At 36.6% G+C, this 18,359-nt stretch overlaps 9 protein-coding genes across 9 annotated transcripts in view; 3 read left to right on the top strand and 6 right to left on the bottom strand.

The window, feature by feature from the left end:
- Positions 1–1,899: 1,899 nt before the first annotated feature.
- On the bottom strand, positions 1,900–2,892 carry PRCAT00001425001 (uncharacterized protein; the record flags this gene model as incomplete). The annotated part of the gene is made up of 1 exon (XM_062951212.1): positions 1,900–2,892. One exon carries the CDS (start codon positions 2,890–2,892, stop codon positions 1,900–1,902), a length of 993 nt encoding a protein of 330 aa, XP_062808237.1.
- Positions 2,893–4,145: 1,253 nt separating this feature from the next.
- Positions 4,146–4,634, top strand: PRCAT00001424001 (uncharacterized protein; the record flags this gene model as incomplete). Its single annotated transcript, XM_062951211.1, has 1 exon — positions 4,146–4,634. The coding sequence occupies one exon, from the start codon at positions 4,146–4,148 to the stop codon at positions 4,632–4,634; it is 489 nt and encodes a 162-aa protein (XP_062808236.1).
- A 1,395-nt stretch (positions 4,635–6,029) lies between these two features.
- Positions 6,030–8,045, bottom strand: PRCAT00001423001 (Zn(II)2Cys6 transcription factor; the record flags this gene model as incomplete). Its single annotated transcript, XM_062951209.1, has 1 exon — positions 6,030–8,045. The coding sequence occupies one exon, from the start codon at positions 8,043–8,045 to the stop codon at positions 6,030–6,032; it is 2,016 nt and encodes a 671-aa protein (XP_062808235.1).
- Positions 8,046–8,803: 758 nt separating this feature from the next.
- Positions 8,804–9,214, bottom strand: PRCAT00001422001 (uncharacterized protein; the record flags this gene model as incomplete). Its single annotated transcript, XM_062951208.1, has 1 exon — positions 8,804–9,214. One exon carries the CDS (start codon positions 9,212–9,214, stop codon positions 8,804–8,806), a length of 411 nt encoding a protein of 136 aa, XP_062808234.1.
- A 485-nt stretch (positions 9,215–9,699) lies between these two features.
- On the bottom strand, positions 9,700–11,454 carry PRCAT00001421001 (nucleobase cation symporter-1 family protein; the record flags this gene model as incomplete). Its single annotated transcript, XM_062951207.1, has 1 exon — positions 9,700–11,454. The coding sequence occupies one exon, from the start codon at positions 11,452–11,454 to the stop codon at positions 9,700–9,702; it is 1,755 nt and encodes a 584-aa protein (XP_062808233.1).
- A 1,119-nt stretch (positions 11,455–12,573) lies between these two features.
- PRCAT00001420001 (uncharacterized protein) lies at positions 12,574–12,909 on the top strand (the record flags this gene model as incomplete). Its single annotated transcript, XM_062951206.1, has 1 exon — positions 12,574–12,909. The coding sequence occupies one exon, from the start codon at positions 12,574–12,576 to the stop codon at positions 12,907–12,909; it is 336 nt and encodes a 111-aa protein (XP_062808232.1).
- A 45-nt stretch (positions 12,910–12,954) lies between these two features.
- On the bottom strand, positions 12,955–14,028 carry PRCAT00001419001 (zinc-dependent alcohol dehydrogenase; the record flags this gene model as incomplete). Its single annotated transcript, XM_062951205.1, has 1 exon — positions 12,955–14,028. One exon carries the CDS (start codon positions 14,026–14,028, stop codon positions 12,955–12,957), a length of 1,074 nt encoding a protein of 357 aa, XP_062808231.1.
- Positions 14,029–14,504: 476 nt separating this feature from the next.
- On the top strand, positions 14,505–16,051 carry PRCAT00001418001 (hydantoinase/dihydropyrimidinase family protein; the record flags this gene model as incomplete). Its single annotated transcript, XM_062951204.1, has 2 exons — positions 14,505–14,528; positions 14,585–16,051. 2 exons carry the CDS (start codon positions 14,505–14,507, stop codon positions 16,049–16,051), a joined length of 1,491 nt encoding a protein of 496 aa, XP_062808230.1.
- A 2,247-nt stretch (positions 16,052–18,298) lies between these two features.
- PRCAT00001417001 (uncharacterized protein) overlaps positions 18,299–18,359 on the bottom strand; it is a gene marked incomplete at both ends in the record, with an annotated part of 864 nt that continues 803 nt past the window's right edge. Inside the window, one exon of the mRNA XM_062951203.1 lies at positions 18,299–18,359. This exon is cut by the window's right edge and continues 803 nt beyond it. Within this exon, the coding sequence (XP_062808229.1) occupies positions 18,299–18,359 (61 nt within the window).

Here is an 18,359-nt window from a genome sequence, read left to right as displayed (position 1 = left end):
GAGCTGTAGCTTACTATCAGTTTTAATATTGAAACCTGATCAATAATGTTGTTTGCTTACTCAATGGAGTTATCCATATGTCCTCATTTTCGCTTTTATCCTGCTATATCGGAGATAATGAGAACAAAGAAGAAGACAGGTTGTATGTCGTAATAGTACCAGAAAGGCTCTAAACGTAACATACAAGTTCATTGACTCAAACCGATCACAACTTTGAGCAAGTCAGATGGTTTTAAATCAACGAGAGTCCAAATGCACCTTTCCGATTAGAATGTAGACTACTCCATTATTTTCAGGAATATTATTTACCAGTTCGGACAAGTGTAATGAGAGACATAGAGGATGTTTGGAAGTTGGAAACTCTAAAAATATTGCCTTATCTTACCTTTTCAAGCAGAAAGGTCAGTATTATTCATTATAAAATTTACAGATTCCTAGTCATGTTTAGTGCGTGCATTATTTTCAGCTTAAAGAGAAACTCCAGAGAACTCATCTTTCATTTCCAACTTTGTTTTCAATCTTATCCCTTCAATATCCACAACTGAAATAGGCGTATCTTGTGACCTCTGATCATTTCGTCTTCAAACAAATGAAATGAATCTGATTCAAGGAATCTTCCGCTGAATACATTTTTGATTTACCCAATTTGATCACTATAGACTCCTGCAGCTTCTCTTTAACTTGTTCGTATCTTCGCACTTAGTTGTCCTCGATTTATTTCGTAATCTAATCTGTCTAGCCCCTTGCTATTCGATGTGTGGCTCATCACTAGAAGCATGTGCTGAAAATTTGGTCGCTTAAGAATCTAAGTGTTACACAACCAACATTCAAGAAATGCCAAGTTAAGTTCTACTGTAAAGCTCGTTATTGATTCATCTTCAAATCCTTCTTAGAGCCATTTTATCTCTACCGTTGGTTTGAAATCTGGTAACACTGATGAATAATGAATATCTTTGTTTATTTGGTTCCTGTGAACTATTCTAATAATCTTTTAGCATTCTATCCCTTTTGAATGGTGCTTTAGGTTTCGTTAAATTCATCTAAATGTATTGCAGATTATCATTCTCATCATCAGCAGTTCTATTATGTCTGTTTAACTTCGGTTGTGTTAAAATCCTTTCGCCTCCATTCCTGGATGAAAGCTGTTTCATGAAGGATATTCAAATTGACATTAACTAATATATTTAAGGGGCCTAATAATTCTCAAAAATGGTTTATTTACTCCCTAGTCCATTAAAGATTAAAAAAGAAAGGATAAGAAATGGAACGTGCTACTTAAATCTCTTCAATATAGGGTCACCATTCATTATTTTATTCTATCAGCGCATGGTTATAGATTCTCTCCTCAATTTTATACATCCTTTGGCATTCAATTAAAGCTAATATTGTCATCCGTGACTCTAGGTACTGAATTAATAATCGATATTGAACCCTTATTGCATTCTTGATATCTATTCTTACAGTCCTATTTTCTTCGCCAATATTTAAAATATAATATTGACAATAGATCCATTTACTCCCAGTCTCTTGTCATAGACACTGCTCCTTTATTTAATGCTATAGGCAGTACCTTAATCTAGTTACTTGAAGCTTTTTACGGCTGTCAAAAGCCGCAGACAATGGATGATTAGTGTTGTGTTATTGAAATCAAAGTACCTTACATTCTCTTACCAGCCGAAGCGATCTAACTTCTTTAATCAAAGAATTTTGGAAATGTGATACGAAAATACTTAGTAAGGTCCCAATATCGCTTTTCTTTGGTAAGTGTTATCATTCTTGAGACAGTTCTTTTCTTTTATTTCGAACTAGAATTAAAAGAAAAAAAGTCTTCTAGTCTAAGATGTCTCTTTCTTCGAATTCGTTGATGACAAATCGTAGTGTTTTTCATATTTCTATAAGTTATGCCCATTTGCCAATAAGGGCCATTGCTAGGGCTCCAAGACTTAATGAAAGTAATCCAAGTAGTACTTTTCTGCTTCCGTCTTTACCCTGAAACTCTGAGATATACAAAAAGTCGTGTGCCAACAATTCAACCAAACTATTGTATATCAATACACCACCACATAGAGCATCAAAAACCCCAGTAGTTATGAGAGCCATTCGAGGGCCAGGTGAATATAAGCTTCGCACTCCTATTCCAATTCCTATCGCAATTGGAGTTACTAAACTGTAAGCTAGCGATAAAAGCCAAGGTGTCAATTTCTTACTCTCGGGCCAATCTGTAGATGCAAATCGGGACCCTAGTCCAAGGCCCTCAAACATTTGATGAAATGCAATTGCTATGTAGAGGGATTTGAACTCACTCTCACTAGCAATTGCAAGAGATAGACCAACAAAAACTGAGTGAAACACAATTCCAAATTCAAGAACAAAGGAATTGAGCATCTGCAAATAGATGTTGTTCGTGGACATATCTTTTTCTTCAACTTCCAGAATCTCTTTCTCTTCTTCTTTTGATTCTTCGATTTCAAAACAACTCACACATTCGTGCGAATTCAAAACTTTTTGGTTTGTTTTACGTTCAATTTTTTTGTCAATCTGTCTATGAGCATAGATATCAAAGTAAAACATCGCAAAGGTTCCCATAAGAGCGATGCCTTCGGCCCATGGATATTCTTCAAATACACCTCCAAGGCATTCGTTAGTCAAGGAATTTCCAGCTTCGGCCAATAAATGAATGTACCCAGTTGCAACAATAACTCCCGATCCGAAGTACTTTGTAATGAAGAAGCAGAAGGCCGGCAATCTAATATATGGACAGGTTTTCGCGATTAAGGGAAAGAAAGATCCCAAGGCTGATACGAGAAGAATAACGAAAACTGCTGAAATACGGCCGCCAAGATCCCCTTCACTATACAGATTACCTGTTTGACAAGCATCAGAGTGTGTCATAATATTAAAGTACTGAGTGCTTCTTATAACATTGTGTTTACAGCATTTCTATCTGGGCTCAAGAAACCTCTATATATATTTGTACTGCCAAGATTAATTTGAGCCATTGTCTTTCTCTACTACTCTCAGTCTCAATATTATCACAACTCAGTTCAATTTTCTCTCGTTTTTGGCGCGGCCCCTGAAAATTGTTTCTCAAATGATCTAGAAATCAGGGTGCCAAGAAGCCCGTTAGTTTCTCACCTTATGGCTTTAGGGGTATTCATTATCTTTTATACTTTCAAAAATTTATAGACTTGAATTAATTTTAATTGTTTTCTGTCAATTTTATCTTTTGGCTCAATGGTAAGTTAAGTCTATTGATAAGTTCGTTTTATATCTGTAGTTAGATAGGCTAAATAACGAAATTGATGTGTAGCGAATATTGTCCTCTTTAATGTCTCTGTGTATGACACCATTCCTGTGTATTGTATCCAATTGCTTTTTTAACCTTGTAGTATGTCTCCCAATCTTATGGTAATGGGACGCTCTCAATATATCTGAATAAGTTAAAGTGCCCTTTTGCAACATACCATTCTTCTGTAATCATGACTTGATCCCTTTTCGAGCGAATATAACTGCTATTAAATTCTGGGCCCCTCGACATAATTTTACAGAAGCGTTTTTTTGCAAGATATAATTCATCGCATACTTCTCGTATTTCTTTACCTGTATATTCGGATCCGTCTTGATCTCTATTAGCGATACGTGGGTTAAAATTTTTGCAACTAAAAGTCCATTATCATCAACCGCTTCAACCAAGAACCTTTTGAAGTAAATGGCTGGTAGTTTAACCAATTATGTCTTGTGAAAGTCTCCGTCCTGTATGTACATGTAATTGTTATCTCTGGGTTATCGGATCCACTTCTACTTCCTCTAAATTTTAGATATTTGCATCTTCTATAATTTAACCGACTTGACGAGAGTACTTCACAGTAACTCATTATTTTATGATAGGAAAGATGAGAGGGATTGCAGAGCCTCCTAAGATGGTTAGGATCCTATTCGCATGCACTATTAACTTTGAGATGATATCTCCCAAATGACTTGAACTATGTACAGGAATTGAGGATTGCACACACTGTGGTATAGTCTATCATGCAAGTAAATGCTATCCAGGTCTAGGATCGATACTTCCCACTGATGTGTTTGTTAAATTGTACAACTATCCCGAGCTGGCATTTGAGAACTCAGAGAAAGATAGCTATTATGACATGTTCGTCAATGAACTTGAGATTAATAAAATACTCGCAAAGTCTCAATTTGCATCACACTTTCCAAAACTCATTATATCTGGGTATTTGAATGGGGTTCCTAGTCAACCAATGCATATATTTGAAGATCTAGGAGAAGAATTACCTATGTCCAAATGGGAGTACAATAAGGTACATGAAACAATCAAATTGAGACTCGAGGAGATTCATCTTTTGGGAATTTGCCATGATGACGTCAGAGCTGCTATTATTCATGTTTCAGTTACAGGTAAAGTTTCGTTGATAGACTTTGGGCTATCGATTTACCCTTGCAGTGAAGAAGATAAAAAATTTGATTTTAAAGTTTTAGATGACATCTTTAGAGTCTATTCCCACGGTAACCAAGAAGAGGAACATGGTAATCGAGGGGATGCAATTATCTTTGACAAAATAAGCGAGAAGTCTCAAAGTACAAGCTTTACGAGGGATGGGGTTACTTCAAAAGGTTAGGAGATAAATGAAAATCTCACAAACATGGTTTCTTCTTATTCAAGAAATTTACATGATATCGACTAGATGCCTATATGAAAAACTATAAAGAATTAATGTGATTTATAACTTTGATGTTTCTATATGAAGAGATGAATTTGCGTGGTGACTATTTCAGTTACGGAAGCGTAATGTGACTGTTTGAAAGATAATGATAAGATGCCTTTTTTTTTTCAAATTCAGGGTATTGAGAAGTGGTCCGCCTATGAGACTATCAGTGAACTATGAAGTATATATTTACTCTTGAATAAACAATTCTAAACGAAGAGACCCTCATTACGAATTCAAAGAGTTCTCCTTCATCCATAATTTAACATTTTGGAAAGCTTGGACCAATTGGGACTTAGCGATAATTTTGTTAATTTTAAGTTCATTCACAGACATATCGTGATAGTCTTATTTCTCTGGAAAATTTTCGAAAGCCACGTCTAGATAATTATACAATTTAATAAAAACAGTACTGGCAAGTATGGATCCCAGAACACGATAAAATTTGGGGGCTTCGTAGATTATACGACAATATGTATTACCAGGGACTACATCAAAGTCAACATCCTCGATATTTTCCTCGACTGAAGTCAGTTCATTTAAAATGCCTCTTTTTACATAATTATAGATGAAATCAACAACACAACAGTAAAAGTCGTCGAAGTGAACCACATATTTAATGTTTAGTTAGTCCTGCTACTCTGCTTTATATGTTTTGCCATGAATTTTGAGACATCGACTAGATGCCATCCTCATCAACAAAAACTCAGCTTTAGCTGAAAGATATCTCCAAATGATGTAGCACCAGGATCACCTTCCGTAAAGACTTGACTTCTTTTGTACATGACAGGTTGACGAAATATTGAGGAGGGAAGTCAGCGATGATTTCTTCATTACAAGCATTAATTGAGTTTTTTTGCTAAAAATATTATTGAAGATGATCATCCCCGATATTTGAGCCAATATCTGGCATGATAAAGTTATCTGGTAATCCTAAGCTTTATCATAAATTGATTTCAAATCCAAATTTAGCCATGCAAAACCTTTTGTAGGCATGAATACACCGCAAAACTGTATACCGGATCCTTCTGTGACTTTGTACACCAATCTGCTCATCTTTATTAAAGGCAATTTCAATCAAGTAAGCCTGAAACCTTATGAATGTGTAATCAGCTAATTTCAATACTCAATTAATATGGCATATAGTATCTTGAAGGGTACCACGGTATTTCTTTCACCGACTTATCCATCTGTGACAAGATAAGAACAGTTTTAACTTCTACTCCCAGCGGAGCAGAAGAATTAAAAAGTGATTTAACGTTATTCAAAATCTGAACAGTATCAATGTTTATCTATATTGTGATGTTTTTATTTGCTCTTGCGGAGATGATGTAGCCCCATAGAATAAGCTGAGTCTAAAACTGATAATCCCAATGCCATTATATCAACTACTGGTGCTCTATGCCTTAAAATCCACCTATAGGAGTCTAGAAGATGCTTTATTGTGTCTAGTTCTTCATCTTTTACTGCACTGTACAATAAAAGAAAAAAATTTGAGATTGTAGCAAAATTTAGTCGCGACCAGGAGTACCAGAAACATGCCAAATGAACTGGCCGAAGCTTCTCTATGAAAGTCACAATATCTGATGCTAAATTGATGGCCCTGCTTGTTACACTTTTATCAATACCATTCTCAAAGTAAAAATTAAGATCATGTTCTTTATTTAGAACATCATGATGTTTGTCATGTAATAGCAATTTTAAGAGAATTACCTTTGATGTTAAAAAAGCAATCGCTATCGAAGCTGTTCCCGTTGTTTGCCACGAGAATTGCTTTTGATCGATTTCCAAGATGTCAATATAAAGCAGTTCTAAGTTTTCGATTTTCTTCAAGAAGGTTTGGACCTTCCGCTGACAGTCCACAGTATCAGATCTCGAATTTCTTAAGCCAAAACAGTCCTCGGCTATGTCGTTAATAATAACAGAGAGATTAGCCAACAAGCAAAATGCCCGTACACTACGATCATGACTTTCTTCATCAACTTCATTTGCGGAGTATGAGACAAAATCTGAAGCTCTGACTATTGGAACATCCCAATCATCTTTCCTAAAGTGGGGACGCCGGCCATAAGAAACTGCAAACCACACGTCTTGAATATATAAAGACCACCACAATCTTCTTCTAAGCCTTATTTCCCATCTCGGCAAATTCCAATCAAGGCAATTAACATTGATACCCAAACTTTGTGCCACAGAATAAGCCAAACCAATCATTCCCCAATTAAAAGAATGATTCAAGTCTGAAACATTGAGGGAAATCTTCTGAGAAAGAAGTATAGCTCCTTGAAGGCACGCATAGTTTGGTTCATGGAGCTCTTCAACAATGGAATTACAGGCTATTGCAAAAAGTTTCTCTCTATTAGGTGGATGGCGATTATTCAAAATAACATCAAAACTCCACAAGTCAACCGCTGAATTCAACATACTTGAAAGAAGGCTTGTGTGAAACATCTTAAAATTTTGAAGTGTTCTATAAAAACGACTTCTGGAAAAAACTGGTAAGAAGGGATTTACATATTTGAAAAATAGAAGCAACATCCTAGGACCAGAGTCGCCCACTAATGAAAATACCTCTTCTTTATATTTTAACGTATTCAGTGATGCACCGGTATATTCTTTAATGATCATGAAGTGACCAAGGTTTGAGCTTTGATCCATCTGTCTAGTACGCATGTTTAGGTTCACAAACTCTCCTTCGGAGTCATGGTCGAAAATAGAATAAACATATGGGTCAAAGCAAGAATTTTCAAAAATATATTGAGACCGAATGGATTCATTTCCTTCTAATGTCCCTTTGTTATAAAGTCTTATCTCTTTTTCCGTTAAATCTTCGAAATCGAAAGAGGATACTTTAGCCTTAAAGTCCCTGCAAGAAAAATCGGATTCATTAGCAGCAGGAATAGTGCTTTTAATTGAACCTTGTTCAAGGTCAGAAAATAAGTAGTCCCATAAATGTGTAGATGTCGAAAGGTTAAAATTAATCCCATGTTCCAACGGAAGTGATATTTTTGAAGAAATAGTATTCGCCTTGCTACCAACCAAGAGCTCGGCCGCTAACTTTCTTCCTTTCTTGTCATTATCAGGAGACTGTATAGTTAATTTATTAACTTTGGTACCATTGCTATTCTCACCAGCTTTATCAGTATTTGTCTTTGCTCTAGATTTATGCCTTAAGGCTGATTCAGTAAACGTACAAGGATTACACCTTATTTGACAAGTTTTGCATGGTGGCCCACCAACAATTATACAACATGATTTCCGTTTTCTACAAGAATCACATGGTCTAAACTTCCTTGACCTATATGGTCTTTCCTTGGATTCCATTTAAACTTTATTTGATGCAACGAATAAGGGAGGACTTATATCTATAATATAGTGTATGCTCAAAGGCTCAGAGTACAATGTGCAGTCTTATACCAAACCTCAAGGATAAGCTTCTTTTGTCCGAGCTAAGTTAAGAAAAAGAAAACCAAGGTTGGTTCAAATTCTTTAATGAAGATAACACAAAATTTAATTAAAAGAGATAATTCAGATCAATAATTGATTAATATTATGCTGGTTACTTATGATGCTGTTTGATACTGTAATGTTATTCTCGATATTAGAGTAGATATTTGAACTGTTACGTCGTTCTATTTCTATAGTGATATTTTTGAACAAAAATGCCATCTACGAAGCTGATAGTGAAAAAGGCTTGCCAAAGTCTTAACATTCATCAGTTTATATGTCTCACTAGCAATTTGGCCAGATTTAGGGACTTTATCGTACCCAAGCTTTTGGATAGTTTGCTTGCACTCAAGTAATGCTCAGCCACTCATGGCACCTAGCGACCTCCGGGAACAATTGATGTTTAGATGTTATCCTTTAAATCGACCTCCCCAGAGACATATTTATATTAGATTCGAGTCGTTTAAATTGTAATACACAGAGTCACGGACTTTCGAAAGGTAGCCTCTTTTATGTTTATATCTTTCTAAGTATTCTACAATAGCCTTCGTGAAGTTTTCTGCCTACTTTTAAGGCTTTCACATAACCAATAAGGCATTTATGACAATAGGGGACAATTTTTGGTCCAAAAATGGTCAAAAAAAAAAGAGCATTCTCTTACTACTCTTGCACGTTTCTTCAAGGCATATTCTAGGAGCCATACTGTTATTCAATTTAAACTGCTGTCTTAAAAACTCTAGAAGAATTAATGTGCCTCCTATGTTAAATTGTTTTCCTCTTAAATGAATTAGGAAGTTGAAGATATCGCAGGAGAAGAAGGAAAATTTATTCAGGGTGTCATTAAAAACTCCCAAAACTTTTATACAACAAAAATGCAAGAAGAGTTCACATCCAGTCCAATAAAATTTTAATTTAAGGGCTAGTGTGCCAAAAGTGCTGAATCTATTAGTACTTGAAAACTTAGCGTCGCTTTCATATAGAATAAATAAACATGATACTAAACAGTAGTATATATGAGTAATGGATAACAGTATCTCCTTAGGCATACTTGATCCCCTTTGAGCATCGGGCTCAATATTTCAAACTCATACATATTACTTCAGGGTATTCAAAGAGCAAGACTCATGAAGTAAAACTTATGAAGGCGAACTGACACGTCTTACAAAAAACATGTTTAAAATTCATTAGCTCTATATAATTTAAAGCCACAAGCACACAAGCAAAGCCAGCAGATTGAAATTTGACGGAAATTAACTATTACACACAGAAAAGTTCATACATCTCATTGACAAAGAGAGTCTCCAAGAATGTCATTCCCTCTCCTAAAAAAGTCATACTCGAATAGAATTTGAGATCTTTCGTGAAAATCAATCAGAGAATACCCTTGGTGAAGTACTTGGTCAGCTTAATTGTAAAACATTTTCATTCATTTTTTGATTTTTGAATTGAATTTTTTGTGAATAAACACTTGGTCCACTTGTTTTACTTTTCCTTTGGAAGGCAAGTAGTTCGACTGACGTAAGGTAGTTGCTCACTCCAATTTTGCGCTTCGCTTTCCACTAAGAAATTCTAACTCAAAATCGTCAACATCAAGGTATTGCTCTAACCAAGTTCTACTCTTCATTTCAAAAGCAGGTACCCCTGGAAGAGGAAAAAATATAGCCAATACACAATAAACCACAAAAGATACGGAGTACCCAACGATAAAGTTTAAGTAATAGACGTGCGTCGCTGCAATTGGAACTTTAACACCACAAGAGCCTAAAAAGCCAACAAAATTGATAGCCACACCACAGACATATGAAACAGCAGCACGCCAGTTGATACCGAAATTATAATGGTAATCTTCACCTTTCTTGTACGAGTATAAGTTCCATATGTTCAAATACCCTCTTCTTGCAAAGAAATAATCTGCTGAGATAGTTCCTGCAATAGCCGACAAAAAGACCGAGTAAGAAGACATATAAGTAGTGAAATTGTTTGAAGACGACATCAAGTTCCAAGGGCATATAGCGATCCCAATAGCTGCGCAAACATAACCCCCTCTTCTTATATTAATAAAGTAAGGAAACAAGGCAGTCATGTCACTCCCTGCAGATAAACTATTCGCACAAATATTAACGCCTAATTGGCCAATCATGAAACTAGAAGATATAAAAAAGGCGCCAACTTTTGCAGCTTTATCGTTTGTATCGCAGAATTTGTCCAAAACATCTAATGGTGACCAAAAAGTTTTATGATATAATATAGTAGAAGCTGAAGATACCAATATGCCAATCAATGAAGTGATACTGAAACAAAGTGGAATCGCAAATATCTGCGACCATAAAGCAGAGTTCCTGTTTTTCGCCATGCGAGAAAAATCAGGAGAATTAACAATTAGTGTACCTAAATTTCCCATCGCAGCGAGGGTTCCCTTTATAAATACCCAAGCATGCTCAGAACCATGTAAGTAATTCTTTTGATAAACTACAGGACCGATTCCACCAGAACGAATTATAGCCCAAATCAAAAAAAGGACGCTCGCTATAGGACACACCATGGCTTTAAATGTAAACAAATGTCTAATTTGATGTGGCGGAAACCAAATGAAAGGTAACGAGAATATCCAGAATATGAAAAATGCGACAAATGTAAAAGTAGAGACGTTAGGCGATGACATGGTGTCTTTAATTCTGGTATCTAAATCTGCTCCGAAAACAGCCTTTAGCATTATTTGAACACACTGACCTCCCCTCCACGCTTCTACGCCATACCACAAACAAGCCATTACCGTCCTGTTTAATACAGGCCATAGCGATCCAAATATCCCAAACGATGCCCGACAAGAAACTGGGAATCCTATATGATAGTAGCTACCAACCCTTTGCTGCAAAGAAAGATAAAATGCAACTATTGAATAACCAAGCCAAACGGAAATCCAAGTTTCCCACCAACTAAGGCCAGCCTCCACCGCTGTCCCCGCTACCTGCCAGACACCTATATTGAAAGATTCCGACATCCAAAAATACACAAAGTTGAACCAATCCCACTTCCTTCTTGCGGCTTCAACAGGGCGTAAATCATAGGTATATAAAATCCTTTCAACGCCCTTCAATTCATTTGTATCACGTGAAACCTTAATAAATTTGATGATTTTTGTAAATATTGTTACATCGCGCATTTCGTCTTCATGGGAGACAGGTTCCAGCATTTCATCTTCACTGGTAATGACTTGAATAGAAGTGTCTTTCTCTCCATATCCATTTTTGTAGAAATCACGCACCATATTACCAAGTTTGCTCATAGTTCAATTGATGACTTCTTCGCGACCCAAATTGTAGCTGTGCTGTAGTACGATACAAACAATGTTCTTGAATAAAATCAAGTTTTGGATCAATTTTAAAGAGCTGAGCACAGATAGATAATTACGACGTTAATTTGATAGCTGTTAACCGATCTGTAAAATGAAAAAAAAAAAAGGTGTTCCATTCCATGAAGATCGGGGAGCGAAATACGAACAGTCGTGCACCAACAAATACTAGTTTCGAGAGAGATAAGTAGAAATCGGCTTTGCCGATCAGTAGTTTACCGCTTTTAGTGAGAACTTTTAAGTCTTTGCCGATCAGAGTTCTCCGATCAGAAATTTTGCCGATCAGAGTCTTCGCCGATCAGAACCTTTACCGACGTATTTTGAGCACTCCACGTTAAACTCTGAGCCGTATGTATTGAAACTAAGATTATAGACTATTTTAAAGAGAGTTGAAATGCAATTTTTTTTTTTAATGAAACTGGACGAAGATTGACATGAGCTTCAAAGTAAGTAAAACCAAGAGAAAGTAGGCAAGAAGGGAAAATATGATCTAACTTGAACAGCGATTGATTCGTTTCCGCACTACAAGTGGTTCTATTGAGCAGGGTGATGCCATATACGAGAATGGTACAATAAGTCACGCACGATTAATAGAGGGTAACGTCTTTGGAAAGTATGTCGTGACTGAAAGGATATTAGTATGTTCAATTTGAGTTTAAAATCGATTTTTGCTCATTACTAACCTTTCTGCAGGAAGTACTCGAACTTCTTTCTCCATTATCGCTTGAGCAAATATCATCTGTAAGATGTATAGGTCTTAATTATCAAAAGCACATCATAGAGAGTAATGCCGCCACTCCGACTTATCCAACCCTCTTCTACAAGCCTAAAGGTTGTATAACCGGTCCGTACAGTCCAATATATGTGCCTAAGGTAGCTCAACTTAAGGATGCGGAAGTAGACTGGGAGGTCGAACTTGTCGTAATTATTGGTAAAGAGTGCAAGAATGTTATCCAACAGCGATCTCTTGATTATGTTTTAGGTTTCACTATTGGAAACGATGTATCACAAAGAACTTGGCAGAATAGAAGTTCCCAGTTTTCTGTGGGTAAAATGTTTGACTCTTTTGCTCCCCTAGGACCGTGCATAGTTAACAAGAATCTAATTAAAATTGGAGAAGCTGGAGACATAAATCTATCTTTGCAAACTTTAGTTAATTCAGAAATTAGACAATCGAGTAATTCTGGAGATATGCTATTTAATGTGGCGAGCTTGGTATCTTTCACTTCTCAAGGAACAACTCTTTATCCAGGCGACATCATTTTTACAGGTACGCCTGAAGGTACCGGAATGGGCATGAAACCTCACAGATGGCTACAAAACAATGATATTGTTAAATGTGTAATAGAAGACCTAGGCTACATTGAGAATAAAATAATCTTCGAATAAATGATCGTTTATATAACATATACAGCAATTTGACATCATATAAGCTTAATATTGGCCCAAATCAATGACATATCTCCCTTTCACTTTCCCTTCTTGCATCAACAGAAAAATTTTTGGGACTTCTGAAAGCTTGCAGAACGTCACAGATGGCTTTACTAGCCCTCTAGTATAAAAGTCAATGGCTTCCGATGTATCCGCCTTGTTACCGATGCAAGAGCCACGTATTGTTACACAACGGCAAACTTGCCTGAATATGCTTGTTTTCAAAGTATCAGTTGCCGGCTGAGCAATCAATACAACGGTTCCAAATGGCCTGACATATTCTACAGCTTCATTTAATCCACCCTCTGCTATGGCTAATACGGCAGCTGGGCCCTCATCCGTGATCGTCTTAACTTCTTCAATTATGTTATGTGTAGTTTGAAAGTTGATGTATTTTTCAGCTCCCAAATGTTTAGCAAGGCCCCTCTTCTCTTCGCTACAGTCTATAGCTAATACGCGATAACCCATACTAACTGCATACTGAATTGCTAAAGTACCTAAACCTCCAGCAGCTCCAGTAATGGCGACCCATTCGCCGGCCTTAATATCCGCAACCTTCAAGGCTTTATATACAGTTGTTCCAGCACATAATATCGGGGATGCAAGGGAGAGATCTGTTCCTTTAGGAAATCTAGCAGCATAAATTGCTTTAGTAATGGCATATTGTTGAAAGCAGCCATCAGTATGACAGCCCGTAAATACTGCTTGTTCACAGTTATTCTCCTGTCCTCTTTCACAATAAGGACAAGATAAACAAGATTTATTTTGCCACTTTATCCCAACTGCATCATCTATTTGAAAACCCGATACAGACGAGCCGATGCCAGCTACAACTCCTACACCTTCGTGTCCTCCAATCATGGGTAGTTTCGATTTCGATTTCCAGTCACCATTCCAAACATGCAAGTCAGTTCGACAGATTCCTGAATATTTGATTTGAACCAAAATCTCGTCGTCTTTAGGCGTAGGAATTGGTATATCTTTGTAATATATATTTCCCTGATATTCATAATATACGGACGCTTTTTGAGATGGCGGTAGTTCACTAGTATAGTTTTGTCGTTCTGTCATATTCATAAAACGTTTCTAACGCCCTCTGCAAGTATAGTTTTGAGATTATTTAAGTAATTTTGTCTGCCAAAGCATTTCCTTTTGAACTTCATAAGCACCTTTTAATGCTGGCCCCTCAATGGGCATCAAGAAGCGCCGAACTTTTCACATCATACTGATAGGCGAACCTGTGTCGGCTAAGATGTATTGGTTTGAAACACGGGGCAAATCTACGGGAGATCGGCAAAGTCTGTAGTTTTCATCGCGCTCGCCTACTAGAGATAGGGCAAGCGGTATTATCTTCTACTGGTACACATATATTAGTTCTCTCCTCCGCCAAAGAGTATATGGATTAGGTCGAGAAACTGAAAGGTCCCTTCTCGTGTTCTATCTTTTATTGCTGTTCACTACTCAATTTTAGTCAACCTTAAGGTAGATATCGATCTAAAAGCGCTTTCTTATCGAGATTATAAACAAATCCTTTAATATATGACGATTCTGACATGATATTTGATTTGATTGTTAAAGTAAGTCCTTTTTACAATATTAGGTTTATACAACGTAATGACTAACAAATTTCAAGAATGGTATTTTGTGTACAGAATCTCTCCTCAAAGCTGATTTGGGAATAAAGGATGGTAAGATTATAAAGATTGGTGACTTGAGCGACTTCTCTTTTAAAGATGTCATAGATGCGGAGGGTGCAATTGTAACTCCAGGAGGGATTGATGCTCATGTTCACTTGAGAGAGCCCTTAGACCTTTTTGGAGAAATATGTGATGACTTCGAAAGTGGCACAAGAAGTGCAGTTGCGGGTGGCACTACTACAATTATTACCTTTGCATCTCAAGATCCACGCGAAGAGGGAGCAACCGCATTGCTCAACTCCATCAATAAGTGTAAAGACAATTGCACTAGAAATTTATATTGTGACTACGCCTTACATCTTATTGTATTCAAAATTGACAAAGAAAGTCTCGAAAAGCAGTTGACTCTCTTGGCCAAGGAGGGAAAAGTAACCAGTATCAAGCTATATATGACATATTCCAAGTTACAGCTTAAAGATTACGACCTTATGACTGTTTTAAATGTTGCCAGGAAGTGTGGTATAACTGTCATGTTACATGCTGAAAATGGGGATATGGTTCAATGGATGATAGATTCCCTTGAAGAGCAAGGAAAGACGGAGCCCTATTATCATGCAATATCGCGGCCATCTATCTTTGAAGGTGAGGCTACAAATCGTGCTATTGTAATGGCAGAAACTTTGGATACGCCTCTATTATTTGTACATGTTTCTGCACCAGAAGCTATCAAAGTTATCCAGAGTGCTCAATCTAGGGGGTTGCGTATATTTGCAGAAACATGTCCTCAATATATACTCCTTACATCAGACAACTTGAAAAAGCTACACTCTCATGATCCATTCGAAGGAGCAAAATACATATGCTCCCCACCACCTAGACAAAATGAGGATGACCTTGAAGCTATATGGAGTGCTTTGGGAGATGGGTCTGTGACAATATTTTCATCTGACCATTGTCCAACGAAATACTATACAGACGACGGGAAAAAGATAGCATTCAAAAATGGGCATAATGGCGAATTTCAATGGATTCCCAATGGATGTCCAGGAGTTGAAACAAGACTAGGTTTACTAGCAAGCTATGGCGTCTCTAGAGAACGGTTATCGTGGGAAAAATTCGTCGAGCTCAACTGCATAAATCCAGCGAAATTGTATGGGATGTATCCCAAGAAGGGAACTTTAATAGAAGGAGTATCGGACGCTGATATCGTTATTTGGTACCCACAAGGAAAGTTTCAAGATCAAATAAAAGTCGAGAATTTGCATAGTAACTGTGATTATACGCCTTTTGAAGGTTTTGAAATAAGTAACTGGCCAAGATATACAATCGTTAAGGGCCAAGTTGTATTCAAGGAGGGAAAATTTACTCTGGTAGATAAAAGAAATGGGTGCTTTGTCCCCCGGAATAAGAGTCAGTTAGCCGTACCTAGGAACAGATGGATTTCTGAATGGAGACCTTGTTAAATAAGCATATTAAAGTAGTAGAATCAAAGCACACTTCATTATACTTGAAGTTAGTTCTAGTTTAACATAGTCCTGATTTAAAGTATTAGTTCTTCGAAAACTATTGATTACATTCATGAGTCACTATTTTCTGATCAAAATTGTTGTGAATACGAAATCCAATTATCATGATCAATTCAAAATTTCACACAATAAAAGCGAATATTCTCATAAAAGGAAATACATTGTTTTGAAAATTTAAACTGACACACATACAATAGTGTTCGTATGGTATAGGGCCAAAAATTGAGAGGGATATCAGGACTCTATTGTGGTGCCTTCGACCTTAATACAATCTTATTACGCATCTAAATAGAAGACGCATTATTTCTAACAAGGGGACGGTATCCTAGGTCGATTCGAGGATCCCTCAGTCAACTCAAATTTACTACCCTCACTAAGAATAATGCCAGTGAATGATTTTCCGGATGAAAATTGAAAATGTCCCTCGAGATTGCCAACTCTTTCCAGTTTAATTACCATTTTAGAATCTTCTTCGATAGAATTGTAAAAAAAATATAATAACGATTCTCGAAGTTTTAGTGTACATGAATGACAATCGCGAACCTTGTACCTACCTAAAAGGAACTATTTTTGTTTCTGTTGGAGTTTTCACTTTTCTCAGTCTGTCAACATTTGTTTAGAAAGAATTCAGATCTAGTTCCACAAAGATCGAAATACATGTATTAGTTAGAAAACCTTTATCAGTTTTGAAGTAAAGCATCGGACATATATTATTTTTTTTAACCATTAAATATTATACTTCTTCTGCCTTCTAGCGAACACTGTTTATATCTGGGCAAACTGGAAATCTTACATTAATTCAAAGTACACGCATTCGTCTTTACTAATGATGATGTTACTACTACATTTAAGAGCGAATCCATCAACAGTTGGATGCATATAAAAGGTCTTTCGGTCTCAGCCATCAATTTCTCGTTCAAAATAAGCTACAATACCTTACAAGTTGGCATAATTAAATAGCCTCGAAAAGATAATCTATTTCGATCCTCTTGATTCCTACCTGCGGAATATGTTGGTAATCATGATATGCGTAAACACCTAGGGCAAGCTCCAAACATTTATTATCCATTGCTAAGATAATGCTTCTAACTTTGTCGATTATTCTTTTGTCTTCTATTGCAGTCATATAGTCATTACTGTTCTTGAACTTCTTTCTATAGATTTTGTGATGGCTAAACTATTACCTCAGACATTTTTATGATGCACACTAATTTATACTCACACATAGGAAGCGATATTACAAACATGAAGACATTTTGAGTCCCTGAGGTTTCCATTTCCTGAAATTTTCAACAACTCCAGGAAAGTAAGTTTACCTTCGATAAGAACGCTGTTATTTCTTGTCTCTCTACTTGAAATATCCCTTTTATGATAATTCGATAATTTACTGTCATTAATCCTTATCCAGGGTAGAAGTTATGATAATCGTATGACTCTAACTCATCATAAATCCCCCAAACTTACAAAAGAATGACGACAGATCAACAACATATTTCTTCTACGCAAGCAACTGGGATTCATTACTTTACAGATCACATTTGACGAATGTTACCAGTATACATACAGATCATGAATAGGAGCTGATAGTAGGGGTTTTTTAACTGCTTGTGGAATGGAAGTTAATGCTTCATTATTAACATTGATTTTACGTTAATAATTATACAATTCACGATCAGTCTATGGATCAATTATGAATTCCAATTGTTGCTTGCCTTCTTCCGTTTTTTTGATTTTATTTACTTATAATTAGTAATAATAAATTGAAGAGTACTTTAAGAAATAAGCTGTTCCCTTGCCACCCTCCCCAAGACACCAAGAATGTTAGGAAAGTCGGGTCACTTGCCGATAATATATTGCTATATTATTGGTCAATAAATGGATATTGTATATTGAATAAGTTCTGCATACTAAAAAATCTCTTGACATCGCTCTTGACACCGCTCTTGACATCTCTCTTTACACCATCCTTGTCACCAAGCCACCTAGCCACCGGACACCTAGCCACCGTCCACTCGCCCCCAAAAGTGTTAGCGGAGTTAATGATTCCTGCACAGAACTTTCGGTCTTTCGTCCCTGCTGCTATCAATCCTATGACACCTTTAACAAATTGTTGTTGTTGCTGCTGCTATTGCTGCTATTGCTGATGTTGATTCTAATCCTGCGACTCGTTTAACAAACCGCTGTTTAGTCTTTTCTCGTCACGTTTCTACTCACGTGCATAGTATAGTGTCTTGTCCATCTTCTA

Source organism: Priceomyces carsonii (genome assembly GCF_900007245.1).
Source record: "Priceomyces carsonii strain CBS4050 genome assembly, scaffold: Debaryomyces_carsonii_scaffold_1, whole genome shotgun sequence".
In the NCBI taxonomy this organism is placed as follows: Eukaryota; Fungi; Ascomycota; class Pichiomycetes; order Serinales; family Debaryomycetaceae; genus Priceomyces; species Priceomyces carsonii.
This window is presented reverse-complemented; position numbering and strand designations above follow the sequence as displayed.